The 22,914-nt window shown below is 34.5% G+C and overlaps 1 protein-coding gene across 2 annotated transcripts in view; it reads right to left on the reverse strand.

Annotated features, from left to right (window-relative positions):
* side-IV (sidestep IV) overlaps positions 1 to 22,914 on the reverse strand; it is a 794,218-nt gene that overhangs the window by 332,421 nt on the left and 438,883 nt on the right. For both annotated transcript variants that reach the window (XM_074171285.1, XM_074171284.1), the window contains exon 2: positions 12,379 to 12,511. In XM_074171285.1, the coding sequence (XP_074027386.1) occupies positions 12,379 to 12,511 (133 nt within the window). The remainder of the gene's footprint in view (positions 1 to 12,378; positions 12,512 to 22,914) is intronic.

Raw genomic sequence — 22,914 nt, forward strand, 5'->3', positions numbered from 1 at the left:
TGTATAGCACAAATAAGCATCATGAAAGGAAATCGGGAATTTCCATCCCCAAGGGTTAGAATAAGGGTTCAAAGATTGCATTGAATTTAGTCATTTTGAACTTGGGAATCTGAAGTTTTTGGTTAATGAAAAAATATTGTAACTATTTATCTGAAATGGTCTGTCACGAAATTTAAAAATACGTTTAGGATATGTTTTATCCGTTAACCAGCTATCGCACCCGTACGAACGACAACCCTCAGAAGTCTAAACTTGTGCGAGTTAAGATCTAACGAGGTCTTACCTTTTAACGTGGGATTCCTAAGACTCAATGTGACAAACCAAATTCTACGCGGGCCAAGCCGCTGGTAACAACTAGTATTTTATATATTTTTTTCTCCTCATTTGGCGATATGATACATAAATCACTTTCCATCAATCTCAGTCAACCACCGCGTATGTGTAGGAGAATTATTGCATTTTCAATGATCCGTTTTGTCACAAAGCATTCATTAGATGCTACCGTCTGTGGCCCCGGAGCCAAATCTCTCTCATGAATATGAATTCATCTTCCACGGTTGTATGGATATAAGAGCTTTATTAGTTTTTTGACGGCAGAACAGTTTTCTTTATGATAGCAACATATACTTAGTAAAAGCCGTTGGATAATGTTCGCTAACGTCGTTACTTTTGGCAGTTAATTTTCACGGTGGAAGAGGAAAGGTGAATTATGTAAAGAAACAGAAAATAAATTTTAGGATTTTGAAAAATAAATTTCTCTACTACTTTAATGGATCTAGATGTAGAATAGAGCCCATACCGCTGCCCATACTTTGGTTGAAATTATTTTTCTCCCAATAACCAAATTGAAAATGATGTTATTTTCCTTTCGTTTGATGATAGAAAAGTAAAACTAGCTGTAACCCCCTTATACAAACATCAGCCTTCATAAGACAAAACGTCGTCTTGCCTTTCAGCGTGCGATACCTACTACGGTGAAAAAAAATCATACTATCTGAAACATTTACATTTCATGAGAAATCGTATATCCCCACCTACGTGTACCCTATCATCAGTGTAAAATGATGATAATATAAATGATTGATTTGTGATATTGGGATAAGAGACATGAGCCGCGTCAAGAATGAGTCTACATTGTGTAACAGAATTTCAAAGAAATTGATATGAAAAACTTAAATTTTAAAATCTTTCAGTTTAACTTTCACAGATCACCAAAATTCGTTGAACGAAAACATTTTCGCTTATTCAAGACTTTTTAATGATAGATAGATGGATAGAAAGATAGATAGAAGTTTATTGATCTGACACCAATCAAACTCGGGATTGACAAGTCAAAATACCATTTTGCTCATTGCTAAAAAATTAATAATGTCCGTAAAATATAAGAATACTATCCAGTAGAATCAAAATCGTCAACAGGACTCTGAATCGTGAATTCCTTTATATCATAGAATGCATTCAGGAGCAGAAATGGTTTCAGTTCAGACTTGAATCTGAACAGGTTGGACTGGTTTTTTAATTCATAGGTTAATGAGTTGTAGAAATTTGCGCCTGAATATTTTTTGTAATTGTTGAATATGGCTAGTTCTACTCTAAATTCGTTTTTTTGCGAGTTTGATAGTTGTGAAATTTTGAATTTTGCATTAGTCTGTTTTTGTAAATGTAGCTGTGAATCTGAAGTGTATAAATAAATATTAATGAAAGTTAGAAGTTTTAGTTCTTTGAAGATATTTTTGTAGGATTCTCGGTAATCCAAATGGAATATCAGGCAAATTATCTTTTTTTTTGATGAAAGATAACTTATAGTCGAGTAAACCAATGCATAGTACACAGAAATTATAACCTCCGCATCAAGGCAAATTATCAGATTTTTTATTACGAAGTAGTGTTTATTCAATTTGGAGCAGATTATAGTGATAAATTCCTCCCATCTGAGATTGCTATCAACCTAGAAATTTGCAACTTTCTTCAAATTTTATTGTCTGATCATCAACGTTTAGTTGATGATCAGATGTTTTGGATCTCTGGAATTGAACCGCAATGGTTTTGGAATAATTTATGATCAAACGGTTCTTTTTACACTAATTATCAAATTGAAGAATAACGTTATTTGTTTTTCTGAGTAGCTCATTTGTATCTGGGCTATTATAGATGTATCGTCTGCGAACATATGTACCTCCTCGTCAGTTATGTAACCAGGAAGGTCCGAGAACGCAACCTTGGGGAATACCAGTGTCGATTGAGTAATCATCAGAAGTTTGTTCACTAATTTTCACTATTAGATTACGACCTTCTAGAAATGAACGGATCCATTGTGATATGCTTCCACGAATCCTAAGTGCATTTTTTTGTTACGATGAAATCAAAGTTTAGCGTGTCGAATGCACGTGACAGGTTGAAGAAAAGTCTAATAATAGATTTTTTCCTCTCTAGTTTTTCGTTTATTATGTGTATGAACTCTATTGTTGCCGTTTCAGTGAAAGGACCTTCTCTGAAAGCTAATTATTCTTTTTGATGTACCTACCTTTCTCTGAAACCTTTGATAAAGTGCTCAGAAGCGCAATGGGTTTGTAGTTCATGAGGGACATTTTATCTTCTTTTTTGTAAATAGGTTTCACTAACGATATTTTTAGGCGACTTGGAAATTGTAAATTCAATTGATTCATTCAGGATAACTGTAAGGTGCTATGTCTGAAGCACACTTTTTCAAGGACTTCATCTTTTCTGGTAGATTTCTTGTTTTTTAAATCTTGTATTATTTTTTTCATTTCGGTAGCGGTGAAAGGTTCAAAGGAGAAGGAATTGATAAGTTGAAAACGCGAAGTTGTGCAACTCATATCGTTGAAATGAATGAAAACGTATTTTCCAATCAGAGGTTCAGTGAATTCACACAATGCAAGTAAATGTAATTTTTCACCAGGCCGCAATAGTTATGACCAACGGAAATGGGAAAAAATATTTGTGACGCAAAAGTATATTCATGATATGAAATGAAAATTAGTATGTTTGTTAGGACTACTTTCAGTATGTTATTTCGGAATTGTGAATACCATTAAGTGCGGTATAGTGTCATCTACAAATCACAAACACCCAATGAACTTCGAAGCGGTAAAGTCTATAAAATACCATGCGCAGAATACAACAGGATCTACATCGGATAAAACGGTATATATTGAAAAACCCCTATATCGATTAGTAAAAAACCCGCTTGTTCAGGGACAACTGTGAAATTAACTTCCCCAAGTGAACACTCCGCTAAATATTTACATAAATTCCGTTTTGATGACACACTGTTACTGTACTGTGACTTTTGTAATGGCGATATTCAAAGAAAAACTGAACGGGCGTCGAGAGATAGTGCTTCAGTTCTTGTAAGAAAATATTGTTTTTATCAAAGTAGTAGCTGATTTTTGGTAGGTTTTTGACAAACTTCACTAAATAGAAAATCTTACCGAGAAGAATGAATGGAATTGTGGACGGAGTATTTATTTTCCAAGATACATTATGAACTTAATATGAACACGTCTCAACAAAATTCGTTTGATATCAAAATACAACTCATCAAATAGATGTGACATGATAACAAATTTGGGAAGAAAACTTTTTAGAACGGTACTTCTCCATCTTGAACAAAAGATGTGGAATTGTGGAATTTACTTCTAAATAAACTTATCAATTTGAATCTCACCCATCCAACAATACTTCAACTTGGAAATCAATTTGTTGAAAAATTCAACAATATACCTTCACCTTCCCAACTCTCTTCATTTTCATTTCACTCTTCGGTTTTGATGTTGATAGACCGCAGTCATTCAAATATTCATTATTACTTTGAAACATATTCTTTAGGAACTAGAGTATGAAACCGTGTCGAATTTATCAGCAGATCAATTTTTAATATCCTGAAGTATCCTTTCGAAAATTTCTTGGAAGTATCTAGCTAAAGTTTCAAGCACGAATTTATGAAACACCACCAGAGTATAATTTAATGTGCTTTCAGAAATCGTAGCCGACAGGCAAAATCATTGGAAATTTCGAATATTAAAATTGCTTTTCTCTTTCTATCACGAAGAAGAACTTTTGAGGAATACAGAGAGTCACATATGCACTGAAATCAATGTATATGTAACTGTGTGTGGATGAGTTGGACAAATAATAATTTCATTCATACACTGTGTCCGTAAAGTATGGAACAAATTCATTTTTAGCTAAACAGGGCATTTTAAGAAATAATCCTGAAACCGTCGATTTTTGATGTTAATTTACCGTATTTTAAAATAATAATCTAATATACAGGGTGAATTACGTTCAAGTAATGACGTCACCGTCATTTTTTTTTTAATGGAACATCCCCATTTTGTCTCAATTTTCGGATTACTCTAGCTGAGCTGATTCCAAAAATGTATCACATGTTGATTCCAATTGGTACAGGGTGGACAAAAATACAGTAGTTGTGTGTGTGCTAATAAACTAACATTCTTTATTAGGTAAATTAACAATATTATCAAAAATACTTATTGTCTAGCGGCAATTGGTTTGAATGTAACACCTCGTAGTTTGCTACATGTGTAAAGTAATAAAAATGAGCTGTTTCCAAACATGTTTGGTACTAGCAGACAGAATTTGAAAGAAATTATTTCTTATCTACATTTATAAAAAACATAGTCGTCTAGTTTTTTGTGAAATATCATTATTTGTTTAGTAATTTATTGATGTTCAGTGACAGTTTAGTACTACAATATTTTTGGTATTCGTGAATATTCGAATGATTGCTTAGATTTAATTGGAAGTAGAAATGGAGTTAAGTGTAAAAAAAGAATTGAAATACTTATGATGATTGGGTATGGAGACAGATTGCGAACTCAGATGGAAGTGTGCAATTTGTTTAATGATAAATATCCAGAAAGACCTATAACGCGTTCAACAGTCAGTAAGCTGGAAACGAAATTTCGAGAAAATGGTACGGTTGCAAATGTACGCAAATCAGGTCGTCCCCCTGCAAATGCTGATACAGCATTAGATGTTTTACTGAGTTTTGAAGAAGATGCGCACACTTCTGTTCGTAAAGTTAGTCGCGAAATCGGTGTTGGCAAAACAACGGTACACAAACTATTGAAGCTTGAAAAATGGCATCCTTATAAAATCAAACTTGTGCAAGAATTAAACGAAGATGATCCCTATAGACGACTCCAATTTTGCGAAGAAATGATGGATAAATGTCACCGAGACCCTCTCTTGATACAAAACATTATTTTTTTTGATGAGTCCACTTTCACCTTAAATGGTGAGGTTAACCATCAGAATTGTAGATACTGGGAAAAATAAAACCTCCACTGGATGCGTGAGCATCATACATATCATCCTCAAAAGGTAAATGTATGGACTGGAATTGTACGAAATCGAATCATTGGACCCTACTTTATCGAAAGTAATTTAAACGGGGCAAAGTACCTTGAGTTTTTAAGGGGGTATCTCGTACCTACTTTATACGTAATTTATTTCCCAGCAGACGTAATCCTGGAGGTTTTGATGAAAGTTTATGGTTTCAACAGGATGGTGCACCTCCACATTATGCTGTAGATGTTAGAAAGTAAGTGGATGAAATTTTTCCGAACAGGTGGATTGGTAGACGTGGACCCACTGAATAGCCAGCGAGGTCACCAGATTTAAATCCTTTGGATTATTTTCTGTGGGGCCATCTGAAGAATGTTATTTATGAAACGAAACCAGCAAATATTGAAGATGTACAAGTGAAAATTCGAACAGAAATAAACAATATTACGCAAGAAACCATACAGAAGGTTCAACAAGAATTTGTACACCGTTTCGGTTACTGTCAAATACAGCAAGGGCTGCAGTTCGAACATTTAATATAAAGTCATGTGTTCCAGCATATTCTGTCCGCTAGACAATAAGTATTTTTGATAATATTGTTAATTTACCAAATGAAGAATGTTACGCGTTACTTTATTAGCAAACACACAACTACTGTATTTTTGTCCACCCTGTACCAATTGGAATCAACATGTGATACATTTTTGGAATCAACTCAGCTAGAGTAATCCGGAAATTGAGACAAAATGGGGGTGTTCCATTTAAAAAAAATGACGGTGACGTCATTACTTGATTCATATTAGATTATTATTTCAAAATACGGTAAATTACCATAAAAAATCGACGTGTTTCAGGATTATTTCTTAAAATGATCTGTTTAGCTGAAAATGAGTTTGTTCCATACTTTAAGGACACAGTGTATAATTGGAATTAAGATTTCACGTAAAACAAAACAGGAGTACAGAGACAACTTACATTATGGATATTTATGAAACATGAAGATGAACGTATTGAAAAAATGAATGAATATTTTATCGAAACAACGATAAAAATAAAATAAAAACAACAATAAAAATTAATTGGCGCCCCGGGCGACTTCATTGATTCCAGTGGCGCATTTGCTTTTTCAGCTGCAGGAAAACCCGGAAAAACTTGCAGCACCACGTCATCTGAAGATCTTGATCCAACAATGAAAAAATACAAAAAAAATCATGTAAACAATTTGCATAATGTCAAAGTGTTTTCACTCAGTACAAGAGCTTTTCCTGGCAGAATATTTTTTCAATTCAATATTTTGATTCTTTTCCGAATATTTTTTCAACCAATTGAGAAGTGTTGCCACATTTGAGCGGTAAATGAAGAACTAGTGAATCGCTTCAACTCCGCACAGGTGCAATGCTGATACTGAATATACATACAATGCTTTCTTTGGGATGAAGAAATTAATGCATGAATACTTTATTTTATAGTGAAAATGACAGATGAAACTTTCAAGATGGCGACTGGGCGTCATATGGGAGAAAATTTAATGGAAAGGGGGGTCTTGTGACACATCTTTTTGAAGCTGTTGACAAATTCTTCACAACCCTAGAATATAATGTCAATATCTTCAACTGCATATTACAATTTGAAGATGATCACTTGGAGGAAGATTGAAACTGTTTTAATCTTCCTCTCTTAAGATGATCACTTGGTGATCGAAACACGTGTCGAGGTGTTAAAAATAACGATTTGGTGGAAGATTAAAACAGTTTTAATCTTCCTCTTTGAAGATGATCACTTGGTGATCGAAACACGTGTCGAGGTGTTAAAAATAACGATTTGGTGTTGGGAAAAAACTCCAGTAATATTCATTACTACACCAAAGGTTCCAAACAGTGCATCATAAGTATCTTTAACTGCTACAAAATGCGGGAAAATTTAATAATTGCATGAATACTTTGACATTCAACTACATAATATGAGGTAATAAGCTTGACGTCAGTTAAGAAGATGCTTAAACTTCTTGTCATATGAACATCCTATCCAATAATTCACGCCGAATATTTTCGAACACAGTAACGTTAATATCTCTACAAATATTCATTATTTTCTGCCGTATATCCAATATTGAAGCAGGTTCTGTTTCGAACATCTTCTTCGAATAGCTCCATTGAAAAAGTCCAAATGTGTCAAATTTGCCGAGCTAGCTGACCATTCTATAGGACCTCGACGGTCAATCTAACGACCGGGAAAAGTAGTACCCAAATAGTTTCTTACTTGTCTGGAGTGTTGTTGATCCATCTTGTTGGAATATAATATCCATATCGAATTCATTAGGATTTACTACGACGATTTCAGAGATGAAAGGGTAAACAGTAGTTTCTAGCATATATAGTTCCCCTATTGAATTTTGATCAATGAATAGAGGTCCTTCAATATGGTTTCGCAATATTTCTGCCCTAGCGTTAATTTTTTCTGGGTATTGGGTATGTGTTTCCCGGAAAACCTGTCTGTGAACATTGCCGTTTAAAAAAAATGTACATTCGTCACTGAAACAAACATTGTGGAGATAGATAGGATGCCTTGCAACGGTTTTCGTCATGATTTCGCAGAATTTTGTTCTTCGATCAGGGTCATTTTCAGTTAATTGGTGTACCATTTTAATTTTGTATGGACGATACCTATTCCCCTTCAAAAGTCTCCACACAGTAGAAGGAGACACCTCACAAACATTCGCGACGGAATAAGTAGACTGTTCAGGATTTACTACCATCTCACCAATTATTTGCACTTGTTGCTCTTCCGGAATGGATGGATGACCTTGGGGCTTTTTGTTATGTACACTACCGGTAGTTGTGAATTCGGATACAGGTTTCCTCGAATATTTCCTACAGATAGGACGATTCGGAAAACGTTTATTGAAAATCCTTTTGGCTTCCTGAAAGTTACGCGTCGCACCGTAAATAAAAATCGTTTGAATTTCTCATTCCAATGGATGAGAATTGACCATTTTAGAGATTGTTGTCGTGGTACCTTTCTACTAGTAAAACCGAAAACTAAATGAGAATAGTCTGATTAAACAATGATGTTCATTGTCGTACTGGCATTTTTTGTCTTTTTTATAAACAAAAAATAACTTAACAAACCTTACTGGGTTTGGAATTGCCATATGGATCCATTCTAGAAATATCGATATTAATGTGTTTGTCCTCAGGAAATTATTAAATGTTCCACCATGTTGTAGTAGCTGAAGATATTGTTTTCATATTCTTGGGTTGTGAAGCATTCGTCAGGAGCTTCAAAATGATGTGGCACAATTTCCCCCTTTCTATTTTTTTTCCCAGATGGCGTCCACTGGCAATCTTGAACTTTTTGAGTTGATCCGTTCAAAAAATAAAAGGAGGGACATTAAAGAAATGCACTGTATAAACGCGTGCGGTCGCTGTTTATCATGGTGTGCTGAAGAGCTAAGCGCGGTTTGCATTTTGAATCTGTAATATCTCCAAAAATAATCATTTGAATTACATGCTGTGACAGGCCATATTGCTCTATATGAAATTATTGCTGTATTGCTTAGAAACTCTTCGTAAATGAGCCATTATTTCTCGACGTTACCAAATAGTTATTGTGGGTTATCCCTAAGAGATAGACACATACCATCGCGAACTTTTTTGTAGACCTTTTCAAAGTGTGGCGCAAAAAAATGTGTTTATTTACATCACATTCTTTATACTATGTGTAGCGGTATTCGACGTTTTGAATATTAAGTACTGAAAGTGAAAATATTCGAATTTTGGAAGTTATTTCCAAAGTAACAAAACTATCGCATGGTTGATCAACTTTTCAGAGAAGATGATGAATCAGCTACTCATGTTATAGTACAATTCCATAATAGTAGGTCATTTCTAAGAATTTAGTGCCTATTTTCTGGAATTATAGTAAAATATAAAATTCACCTGAATTGACAATTTATTTTGGAATAATTGTCTCACAAGAACGGAACAGTATTCAGAACCACGACAAAAAAAATCTGAAAATAATTGTCAATAAATTGAAAAAAAATCCTCCCGAAAGACGTAAATTATTATTGAAATGAATCATACATTGCGATGCATCACTTCTTCTGGTATTTATTTTTTATGTTGGCACCACTGACTTATCGAAGCTATGAGGGGAGTTGAGAAAAAGGATTTTTAATGACATAGCGATACGATAGTGGAAAAATTGAAAATTATGATATCAAATCATATATGACTAGTTTTTTCATGTCATATGATTACATCAGCCTGTAGTTTTACCATATATGTGCTTTATACTAGATAATTCAACTCGTATAGATGGCAACATGGCGACAAGTGGAAACGGGCTTTCTGATACTCTTCGCACTTAACTGTGTAAAAAATGTAAAAAAAATGTGGTAAATGGCATAAGTTGTATGTACTGTTATAATCCTTTTCATAATAGCTGTGCAAGAAGCTGTAATGGTGTCAAGTTTGTGAACGACAAATCAATTACGTGTTGTGATATGGAACTTCCTTTTACGATGCCGAGGAGAACCTAACTGTTGCTGATAAATTGATCGATATAAATATCTTCAAGTTTGTATTGAAATAAAAAGACGCAATCATAAAAGAATTGTATGACAAAATTAATTTCATAAATGAACAAATCGCTCTACTAAAACAAGTAGATGTAAAAAACACAACTAATCAACTGTCACAGATCACCTCAAGAAACAGGGATTCCTGTACTGCAAAGGGTAAAAAAATATTGACGGTAAAATGTTTGAATGTAGATGAATCGGCTATTGCCGGCTCTTCAAAAATACCAACAATTACAGAACAAGATGTTGCTTCCGCAGTTTTAATAGCAAGCACTGTTCAAAAATGTAGTGAAGTTATAAATCTGAATGAAGATGAAATAAATAATATTGATACAAAGAAACAAAAATGGTCAACTGTTGTCAAAAAGAAAAACAGAAGGCAATCAGTTGTTGGAAGAAACAATGATATATCAATTCAAGAAAAAGCGATCAAGGGAATGCTAAAGTTTGTGGACTTCCATATATATCGCGTGGATCCTGATATGACCCCAGATGTTCTGAAGGAGATTATAAGACCTCATTTTCCTGAAGCAAGTGTTGTTTCCTTAACTTCAAAATACCCAGAAAAATACAGTTCTTTCAAACTGAGTATTCATCAACAAAATTTTTAAAAGGCTATGAACCAAGAAATTTGGCCCCATGGAACATACATCCAGGAGTTTTTTACCCTGAGGCAAACAAAGATACCAAATACATAGAGGAAAGGTCAGTGCCTCAAACTCGATACATGTCCTCAAATACGAACATTGCATACTGCTCAGTATTAAATTCAAATAACAAACAATTGCCTGATAATTTGCGTGCTAAAACTGATTCAAATATATTCTTGATTACTGTTAATATACAAGGCTTCTCTAATAAGTTGGCTGTAATCGAAGTACTATTTTATCATTATCAAGTAGACATAGCATGCATAAGCGAACACTGGTTTCAGAACTCAGATTTGGAGTTATTAAATTTTTCAGGTTTTTTATTAGGATCACATTCTTCTCGTAAAAATCACATTCATGGAGGTTTTTCCATTTTTGTAAATGAGAATTATAAAATGACAGAAATCAAAGAAATTTTGCAAATTCGATCTCTCATTGCAAAGATGGGCACACATCTGTCTAGTAGATCAAATATTTCGTTGGGAGTTCCGCAGGGATCTGTTATAGGCCCGCTAATTTTTTTATTATACATTAACGATTTGCCGTGTTATATCAGTAGTGGTAGAGTAGTTATTTTTGCTGATGACACCACCGTCACTATGTCAGGCCAGATCACAGAGAAACTTCTGGAAAAAGGGCACTCCACATTAGAAGAGATGGACATCTGGTGCAAAAGAAATCGTCTTGTCTTAAATACGAAAAAAACTGAGTACATAAATTTTCATTCTAGATCTATGCCACAAAACCTTGTTATACCAAATGTCCCTTTTGCAAAATGTGTGAGGCTTCTTGGAACCCATCTAGATTGTGACCTAAAATTTAGTTCACATAAAGACCATGTATGTTCTCAAATAAATAAGGCTTTTTATATGATCTTGCAGATGAAGTATGTGCTAAATAGAGAGGGACTTATTGATATGTATTACGCTTTCGTCTACAGTCACTTAGCTTATATAATACGACATCGTGGGTAGGGGCATGCGACTAGAACAGAGTTTTCTGTGCTCAAAAACGTATCGTGCGGTTGATCTTCCACTTAGATTATCGGGAAAGTTGTAGAAATTGTTTCACCAAAAATAAAATTTTGACTTTTCCGTGCATTTACATTTTGAAATGTGTCACTTTGGTCAAAAGTGTTCAAGAGTTTCAACAAACAATTAGTAATAGAAACAATAATTTGATTGTACCAATACATCGTACATCATTTTATGAAAAATCACCGCACTATGAGGCAGTTACTCTGTTCAATTCACTACCAAAACCATTACAAATGTTGAGAACTCATGAGGCTTTCAAAACTGGCGTTAGGAGGTACTTGGTGTCGAAAGGATTTTATAGTGTGAAATAATTTTTAAAGGTAATTTTGCCCAATTATATTTTTGAATTGTTGGTAATGTAATACTTCTGTGTTATTTATTCGACAAATCATAATTATGTTTTTGTATATACCTACATATTTATGTGTTCCTTTATGAAATGTTACTTGTAAGACGTGCCTATGTACTTTGTATAACAAAGGGTGAAAATAAAATGACTATGACTGTGACTATATATATCGATTCTAGAAAAATGAAGAAATAAATAATGAATTAATTTACTCTACTGAGTAGGTAACACCTTTTTTGAAATATCCGTATGATCGCAATATCTTCAATTCTGAATAAAAACTAAACCTTTCTGTATTGAAAACAGTACTGACGGTTATTTTAACGTTTTGTTCTCAGAACATCACGTAAAACGTTACGAAAGTTCAACACGACACCAAATTCAATTTTCAACTTGTCCAACCAGTAAAATATCACCACTCACCTGTATAAGGGCTCCCCGATGGTTTCTTTGAACCACAACACCATGGCGACGGCGTCGTCTTTGCCTTTCGGCCTAATATCACAGGGTAGGCCTTGCTTTCTTCCAAGCACCCCTTCGATCGAATCCATCGGGACTGCAACAATAATTCACGTTACCATTGTTCGAATGTCTTTAGTTGGGAAAGTTTCATTTCCAGTGAGAGTGTAATAAGGAAAACTTTGCTGATTAGGAGGTTAGGCACGAGGTGATCTTTGCTAGCAAACGAACTTATGTCTGCATGTTCTATCAAAGATAATTCTGGTCGCAATAATGAGGTCGAAGGACACTGTAATGGGAAATTAGAAACCTAATTGATGAAGTTCAATTTTCATTTGTTATGTTTATTCGATTTCATCTGATTTTTTTTCTGATACATAAAAACAGTCAAACGCGGTGCCGCGTTTACAGAGTTCAACTCATATTTCACATAAATTCTGAAATCCGGAATCTGGACCATTCTTTATCGTTTACTTTGTGTTTGAATTATCGGTATATTTTCTAGAAAAAGTCTTCTCGTACACGAAACTTAGTCAATCAAATTACCATAATTTCAATAATTTCACTTTCAGGCAATGATCCACGAACTCGGAATTTTATGAAATAATTTTCAATCCATTTGCCACGGAGAATTTCGAAAATGATACCTTTACACATATTTTAACCAAATACATTTAGACTAAAATCATTCATGAAAACCTCATCTAATCAGAACAAAACATTTTCAATGAACTAGTTGATTATGGTACTATGTATAAGTGAAACGAAGATGCAAGATATACTGATCAAATTCGAAAACCGTTCTTATTTTTAACACGCTTTTATTAGCTTCACCTGTATGTTTGTATGTATGTATGTTTGTTTGTAACTCCAGAATTATCGACATTATTGGTTGATCTATTCGCGGGCAGATGACGCTGCACGTAACATTCTTGATATGACTCGAACTCACTTTATATGTATTTCTTCATTCGAAAAAGTATATAATAAATAATCAATTCGCTTCTATTAGCTCCACCTGTATGTATGTATGTATGCATGTATGTTTGTTTGTATGTTTGTAACTCTCAAGATCGGGATCTGTATTTGACAGAATTATCGACATTATTGCTTGATCTATTAGGGCGCCTGCTGCCTTAGACGTGGTAGCTGATTTCTCTCTCCGGAATCGGAAAATATCAATGGTCATTTTTCTAAACAATATATGGCTGATTGATCCCAAAGTTAAAATAAAATAAATATACTTTAAAAAGACTAAAAAATACGCTTTTATAGCACACATCGAACTAAAAAGTTAAAAATAACTTTTTTTTCAAATAAGCTCAAAACAGTAACGAACGAAAACTACTAGTATTATTGTAAAAAAAGCGTGGACGCTTTGTGCCATATTTTTTGTATATCAAGCGCCCGTCGCTTCGCTTCTTTCACAATAATACTAATATTTTTCGTTCGTTATTGTTTCAAGCTTATTTAAAAAAATATTTTTAACTTTTCAGTTCGATGTTCTTTAAAAGCATGTTTTTTACTTTTATAAACTATATTTATTATATTTCATTTCTTGAAGTGACAAATGTAAATGAACAAGAATTACCTAGAAAAGCTCTTCTAGACTCAAAATAATAGATTCACTGACTGGACCTAAAATGTGCTGTGAAATTCAAAAATGTAATGAAATACAGGTTGTTCCATTTGAAATAAGGAAGTGGCCCTCAAATTCCGGTATAACGGAAGAAGTCCGGAAGTTGAAAACATTTCAGTTGAGAAGGCCATTTTGTAAAACTCACTACCACAAAATTTCGAATTTTTATTATGAATCGTTCTCCATATATTCCTAAAGAACTCTCATCGTGAAGGACCGTGTATACTATTGTAGCATTAATGAAAAAGTGAACTCCAAAAGTGAATACGAGTGTACCTCACCAGAAACTTACAGTGTGGCGAAAAAACTGATATCAGGTGGTTTTGAAAGCTTTGTCCGTTTTAACGAATCCACTTGGTGATTGGCAAAGGTATCAAGGGTGAGAAAGTTATTGAAGAGCTCGAAAAGATGGTAGTCGATTGTCGAGAGGTCTGGGGAGAATGGTGGATGAGGCAGAACCTCGACGATCAATTCATTTATAATTTTCTGACGGTGATTTGTGAAACGTGCGGATGGGCGTTGTTGTGGAGCTCTTCTGTTGACCAGTACTAACTGCTGCTCCTGACGCAATTTTCGATACATTTCGTCGACTTTCCCACAATAGAAATCTGCTGTGTTTCGGAGTGGCCCGGTTGCAGAAAGTTATACTGAATTACACCAGATGCTGTCCTGAATGTTTCCTGTTGTAGAGGATCCACCTCTCATCATAATTTTCGATCGATCAAAAAAGGATTGTTTCGGTTGCGGAAAAACCAAAGAAGAAAATACTTCGAACGTGATAATTTCTTTCGATCGTTCAATTCGTGAGGCACTCACCATTCGAGCTTTTTGACCTTCGAAATAAGTTATAATCCATCAAAAACCGCATGGGAGCTGTCTCTCACTTCTTCCGCCATTCACCATTGCCGGACAGTGCATTCATCAACACCGTAATTGACAAGAGCCTGGTTAATTTTTCGGTCTTTTTCGGCAGCACTGATTCAATTTGAATTCAAAGAGAAAAACTGGTGAAAAATCGTACAACGAGATCATGAAGTAATAAACAGAATAGAAGCGGAAAATAAAAATTTTGGAAAAAAGAAGTGCATTAAGGCATAGAGTACAAAAATTTTCATTGCTATCAGAGGAAACAATTTTTTGAGTTGCCCAACTTTTTTTTTGCAATCACATCGATAAATACTATCTGTGAAAATTATTTTTTCGCATACTGGGTGACTCAGCTGAGTGTGGCCAACCAAAGTTACATTTTTTAAATAGAACACCCATTATATGACTACGTTTTAGTAATTGTTGTAACCACATAAAAATGTATTTTCCTACGTTCACTTAATCAAATTTGTGTTTCGAAAATTCAAAATGATCGCTAGTACATTACCATATTTCATACCATCTAGTGATAATCATCAGCGGTTTGAACGGTGGAATATGCGTAAAAAACCTGAAAAATATTTATACTGCTTTCTTCTTTAAACACCCAGTTATCCATGACTGACATCAAAAAATGGATCTCAGAATTTGTCAATAACGCCATGTGTTAAAGTTTCTTCAGCGTGCAGATTGAATCATTTTCATTATGAATTATGTATAGAAAGATATATTGCAAATGGTCTATGCTTTGGGGAAAAGTGACGGAAACTGCCTCCTTCATGTAGGATTCACAAAGAGAAGTTTCCCGAAAGAAGACAACCAGATGGAAGGGCATTTCAGGCTCTAAAAACTAGATTTGAAAGAGCTGGTAATGTCAATCACGAGGAGTTCGAACATGTCTGCCCTGTAACAAATGAAGAGGATACATTTCGAATTACCCTTCACCTTGTTGAAAATCCCGAGACCTGAGCAGGGAATTAGGATATTCTTAAACCAGCATGTCTCGAATGATACGAGTAAGCAAATTTCATCCTTACCACATGCAAATGCAAGAGTTAAGAGGACGATATTTTGAAAAAATGTTCAATTTTGCCGATGGGGCTTAGAAAAGATCAATTTGTATTATTTTCTGATAAAGGGACTTTTCATAATAGTGCAACTGTGAATCGGCATAACATGCATTGTTATGCAACGGAAAACCCCCATTTTGTTCGTTATCTGAACCATCAACATCGTTGGTCACTGAATGTTTGGGGTGGAATTCTCGGAAAAAGAAGTATCGGTCCGTATTTTATGGATATGCATCTCACTGAATGAACATATGTAAGATTTCTTCGGCATGAGTTTACGAATTTATTAGAAGGCGTTCCATATGGAAAAATACTCAGAATGTGGCTACAACAAGACGGTGCACTATCACATTTTGAAACTGAGGTACGGCAATACATCAACGATAATTTCAATAAAAAATGAATAGGTAGGAATAAGCCTGTGGCGTGGCCAGCCAGATCACCTGACCTGACCAAAATGTATATTTTTATGGGGGTATATCAAATGGATTGTCTACCAAACTCCTCCAACATCTATAGAAAACATGAAATGTAAAATCAATAGAGCATCAAAGAATAATCCCAGAAGATATGCTGGAACGTGTAGAGAATTCGTTTGAAAAAAGACTGACATTATGTGTTGCAGAAAATGGTCGCCATTTTGAACATCTCTTGGACTCCTCTATTGAATAAGAAATGTAGGCGTTATTGTTCATATTGAAAATTTTTTGAGTGAGTCAACGTAAATATATGATTTTTTTGTGGATACAACAATTGATAAAACTGGCTAGGATTTGTGAAATATCTGTTTTTAGTATATTTCCAATGAAAAATATGGGTAAACGTTGAAACATTTCATACTAATGTAAAAATACTGGGTGTTCCATTTGAAAAGTTGAATAATGACTGTTAGAAAATGAATGAAACTTGACCGGTTTTACCGAGCACGCTATATATTGTTTCCGAAAGTTGAGATTTCCGAAATCATCATAGTGATGTTGACTAACTATTCCTGAAAAAATTGCTGTAGACATGCGTATGGTGAATTAAAAAAATATTGTCTGCAAAATAGGTTTATCTGGAATAACTTGGCAATGCCGCAACAGAAATTCAAAAGAAAAATCTATTTTATAACTTTTCGAAATTGAATACAATAACGAAATCAGATCCCATCTACCCTAGAAGAAGCACTCGGCAGCAATGGTCCTTATAGAAATATTATAGAGTATGTGAAATCAATCAAAATTGTAACCAAATCGTAGTAGAAACAAAGAGAGAGAAAGAGAGATTTTGTTTTTTTTATGTTAGTTCCTTATTTCCTACAGTCCCAATTCCACAGACCTTGCAATACCTGAGGGAATTACTAGAGAAAAATAATTTCAATAGTAACGAAATCGATTAATTCGTTTCTCTTACTAATTTGTGTATGAAACAAAATCGGTTCCAGGTAGAAGGTTGCTTTTATAAACAACAGGAAGGAACGGCCATGGAAAACCTTTTGTCCCCCTATCAGGCAGACCTGTTCATGAGCAGATTCGAAATGGAAACCAAAGAAAAGTCGAAGTATTTTCCTAGTATTTGGTTAAGGTATGTGGATGATATTTTCGCGATATTCGATACCAAAAAATCGAATATTGACGTCTTTGTTTCCATTTGAAATAATAGATGTCCATCAATAAAATTCACGTATGAGTTAGAAAATAAGGGATAACTACCATTTCTTGACGTTTTGGTAATGAGGAGCCAATATGGAGGGTTAGAATACGATATATTTAGAAATGAAAGAAACACGTACAGGTATATTCCTGACAGTTCACATCACTGTGGACAGCACAAACGTGCTGGGTTGAATTTTTCAGTGCATCGTCTTTTGGCTTTCCCTCTAACACATGATAGGTTCACAAAAGAAAGACGTACAATACAGAAAATAGCAGCCACTAACGGTTTCTCAAGGGGTGTTGTAGATGACATAATAAGGAAGAAGAAGTTAGGTTGAGAATGAACGAAATCTTTACTTTCAGAAAGGACAAAAACCAAGATAAATACATCTCAGTTCCATACCACCAATATACGGAGAACTTTGAAAAGATTTTCAAGGAACTTGGTATGAAGGTGGTTTTTAAAACAAGTCATACACTACAGAGCCTTTTGGAAAGTCCAAAAGACAAAGTCGAGAATTCGGAATTTACGAAATTGAATGTAAGGACTGCGATGCAAAATATTATGGACAGGCAAAAATATCTATTGAAGTAAGATATAAGGAACACATAGCATATTTAAAATATGGAAGACCTGAAAAATCAGCAGTCGCCCATCATATTTTGCAACAAAACCATTCCACAGACTTCAGTTCATCAAGATCAGTTAGACAAGTTAACAACAACAGGCAATTAGATGCTTATGAGAGTGTAGAAATAGTAAACACAATGATATTATGAATAACGATGACGGACCTATACCAAAGAGCATACTATATAGCTTGTTAAAATAATATTGTTGGGTTTACTGATTACTACATGAGGACACATCGCAAAAATACATTTAGAAAAGCAATATTGCGAAATTAATTTATATATAGCTGAAAATTATTTTATATAAACGTTTATTGTACAATAATAGATAAGGCAAAATTGTAAAATTAATTTAGGTTGATCGTCTTCGGGTGATGACTGGGTGATGACCCAGTCATCACCCGAAGACGATTGTAGATACCAACAATCGAAACGTCGTGAACTAACGTGACTTGGAATCTCTACACTTTTTTATTTTATTTTTTTATTATTTTTTTTTCATTCCTTTAATTTTTATTTATTCAATTATTATATTTTTACTTGTAGGTTATTTCACTATCATTTCATTTCAGGTTTATTGTTGCTTAATATAATTGTTATTTTCAACTATTCTTTTTTAATTATTTTTTTTTTACTTGTTTCAGGGATTTCAAATCATTCTATATAGTAGACAATGGAAGTCCGAACTAGTGAAATTCATCACGAAACATTGTCAATCACCTTCAAACAAACATGAAAACTTCTGAAATAACTGGAAATTATTATTTATAAAGTCAATCAAAATTGATTTTATTTATTTCCTCAATACCCAAATTGACCCTGAAATATTTCAATATTTAATTTTTTTTTATTAATATCATCATATTATCTAGATGAAATGATCAAAAATATCTTCAAATTGAACACTGTCGACTTTGTATTCCATCTAATAAGAATGAAGACTCTGTATGAGTGAAGTGATTTATTTTATTCATACGAAATTACGGAACAAAAAACGATTTCGGCAGTGATTGAAACGCAAACGGTGCAATCAATAAGGAATATAGAAGTTGGCTGTAATATTTCACTGAGCTGAAAAATATTTGAAAGCCGATAGTGATACCGACGACGTTTTGATTAAATTTCGCATTTGTTACGAATGCTCGGATGATTGATGCTCCAGATAAACAAATGCCAGTTTGAAGAGAAATGTAAATAAAAGAAGTATGGGATGAAAACGCAATAAAGGACACAGATCTTTTATTAAAACTTTTTGTGGATCAGGACTTTTTTAATAAACGCCTGTTGTGAAAGGCACGACCTGCACCCGACACCTCATGACTGATAATGAGGAATTTTAACGGTTGTTTACATTTATTGATACGGAAAAGGTTGGAAAATATAACTAATTGGAAAAATTGTGCCTCTCCCATCCCCAGGAATCCAAAAATGTCCATTTCTGTGATGTTTGTTCACTTCTATTAAAAGTACTTATTGAATCATTATATTGTTTCCAACATGAACCATAGTTACTGGCTACTCTGGTAACATTTTTTTCCAAAAACTTCGAAGAATTATCTGATTTTCCTTCATGAAAATGAAGTATAATATAATTCCAAAATAGTAGGGATTGAATTTTCATAAACTACTGTGACGTTTTTGTCTTAATCTGTCGCTTGCAGTGGCGTACAGTAATTTATATGATGGAATATATAGAATCACTACCAGACAACAATGTTATCGTTTCAGTGCAATAATATTTCTGAGAATTCAGTGCCTACTATTATAGAATTTCAGTATAGCAATAGTTAATGGAATCTTTGAGTTTCTCTAGTTTTGAATTCCTTGTAGACCTCGTTATCATATTTTCTCCTCTAATCGTATCCTTCATCTGTTACTACTTCCTTTTCAATCTTATTTTCCACTCCTATATGTGTCTGGTGACTGAAAATATGGTTACGAAACACGTCTTCCATCTTTTTTGTCGAATTGAAATTTGTTTCAAACATGAACAAGGTAGCGAAGCTGAGGCTTTCACAATAAGCAGCGGACTTGCTCAGATTATAAATGAGCCAACCAGGATACCTGACCGTGATGGAGGATATGCTAGTCTTCTGGATCTATAACTAACAACCAATTCAGAAATTTACACAGTCACCGTAAGGTTTCCATTGGGATCTTCTAACCACAAACTCATTTCAGTGTTGAGTGAATTATTGATGAATCTTGGGAAACAATTTGAGATGCGCAAAGTTTGGTATTACAGATTAGCTAAATGGAAGGATCTTCAAGCCCATTTCCAAAATTTCCCCCGGCTGGATGTTTTTTTCAGCTCTGAAGATCCATTAAATTGTGCTTCTGAAGTCACGGAAGTTATTCTATCATCCATGGATGCATATATTCCTTTTTCAATGAAACGACCTTCTAACGAAAAACCTTGGTTCAACAAAAATTGCAAGCTGTCGTTGCAAATTGCAAGAGCAAGCTGTCGCCTCCAAAAAATTTTCCCTACCGGTAGTGACGTAAAAATTCCAATACCGAAAACCGAACTAGGTTTGTTGATGCTCGCAACAGCTGTAAACTTAGGATAAATGAAAGCAAAAAACTTCATATTCGGAGAATTAGGAACGAACTTCTTGCCAATCCCAACGGGCTTAGATCCTTCCAGTCGGTAGCTGAAGCTGTTAATCAGAACTCTACAAAATTCACAATTCCACCACTAACACAAGCGGATGGTTCGATCGCAACAACACCCATAGAAAAAGCAAATCTACTAGCTGAACCATTCGCGTCCCACTCCACAGTCAATTTTGTGGTAAATGCACCACCCACTATCTCCACACTAGAATCTACAATGCAGAATCTACTTTTCGACAGCATTCAGTCAGGTGAATTTTGAAACAGCTCAATATCAACAAGGCAACTGGCCCTGATGAAGTGCCCGACTTTTGGAAATAAATATCACCAGTCGACTTTTTATCGTATTTGAAATAACGCAATCGAGAGACATGGAGAATCAAGAGCTGTTGCGCTTGATATTTCTAAGGCCTTCGATCGTGTGTGGCATGAGTTTGCTGGCCAAACTTCGATTCTATGGCTTGTAGGATCATTTTTGTGTATGGCTCTCCAGCTTCCTGAAAAAACGTTTCCTGCACGTGGCCGTCGATGGATATGTCTCGAATACTTTCACCATCAACGCTGGCGTTTCATTTGGATTCCAGGTAACCGGCAGCAGGAGGTTGGATATCTTAATGGGGATCTAGAAGTGATTTCGAATTGGGGTGGAAGTAACCAGGTTCAATTCAAGGCCATGAAAACCCAGACATCTGTTTTCTCTTAACAGATAAATGTCTCCGAAACGGATATAATAATGTCAAGTCGGACAATGCCTCTTTCTGGCAAGTGATGCTTCTCAAAAGTTTGGAACACTGTTCCGAACCGAAAACTGTACACACCTCAGCAACTTTTGATGCTTCATAAAGCTCAGATCAGACCTTCTTTGAAGCATTGTTCTCATGTATGGAGCTCTGCCCAAAACATACCCTGAAGTTGCTGGATTCCATCCAGAAAAGAGCCAGCCGCCTGATTGGAGACGCGAACATCACGTGCAACCTTGATAGCCTGGAACATCGAAGGAAGGTTGGAGATTTGTCTCTATTCCATTTCAGTTTGTGTCTGGAAGTTTTATCTTTGCATGATCTACACATCTTTGTATGGAGTTGATTTTTTGAAATCGATTCCTTCCTTTCTTTCTCAAGAATTCATCTCTACTGAAAAAATACTCTTTCAATTCAAACGCAATAATTCTTTAGTAGATGAGCAATAAGTTGCATTGATAGTTGAAGACCTAAGTGGATAAAGGTGTTATGTTATAAAACTGAAGTTTTGAGTCAATAGTAATAAACCGTTTTGATTTGGAACTTTTTTGTTTCATTTTTGCTTTTAGCTTGCGGCTTTTATTGAATGGGTATTTTATTATCCATAAATTTTGATTTGTAAAAAAGTTGTAACTTACGAGAAAAATTGAGTTTTATGTACATAGCACCTTTATTCACCAAACTTAAATTTGAAGTGAGGTTTGGTTTATATGGATAAAAGAGTCAAGTATACTAATGTTGGTGTATTGGTTCTATAAGAGCTGGTTATTGGAAAATTTAACATGTTTTTCTCTTCTTTTTTGGGTTTTCGAAGTTGATTTTTGAAATGTCCTCGTAAAGAGTCAAACCGCCTGTTTTCTGTGTAAGTCTAGTTGGTTTCATTTTACTTCTGTCAGGATTTTGTGTACCTTTTTATTTAAATCAACTTGACGAAATGGTGTAAAATCATGTAAACATGTTTTATAATAATAGTAGCCAAATTCGTTCACTCTAATCCATTTTACATCATCATTCAGAGTGTTCTTTTGCTTTCTAAATAAATATTGTTTTTCTGGGAGCTCTTCGAAATTATAGAAAAAGTTTTCCATGTTTACACAGATACTATTTTTTGAACTTGACTTTATAATGTCACGATATTTGTCAAAAAAAAATGGTTTGATGTTAACTAATAACTTTCTCGATACGCCCAAAGTCCCTGTAAGAATCAACATGGCTATGACCTACTTCCGGGAACTTGTGATCAATTATTTCAAAAAAGCAATTTGAAATCATATATTCATATAGTTCAAGAATCACGA

This window comes from Leptinotarsa decemlineata, unplaced genomic scaffold (genome assembly GCF_025532065.1).
Source record: "Leptinotarsa decemlineata unplaced genomic scaffold, Ldec_3_MD MMD2_tig00000010_RagTag_RagTag, whole genome shotgun sequence".
NCBI lineage: Eukaryota > Metazoa > Arthropoda > Insecta > Coleoptera > Chrysomelidae > Leptinotarsa > Leptinotarsa decemlineata.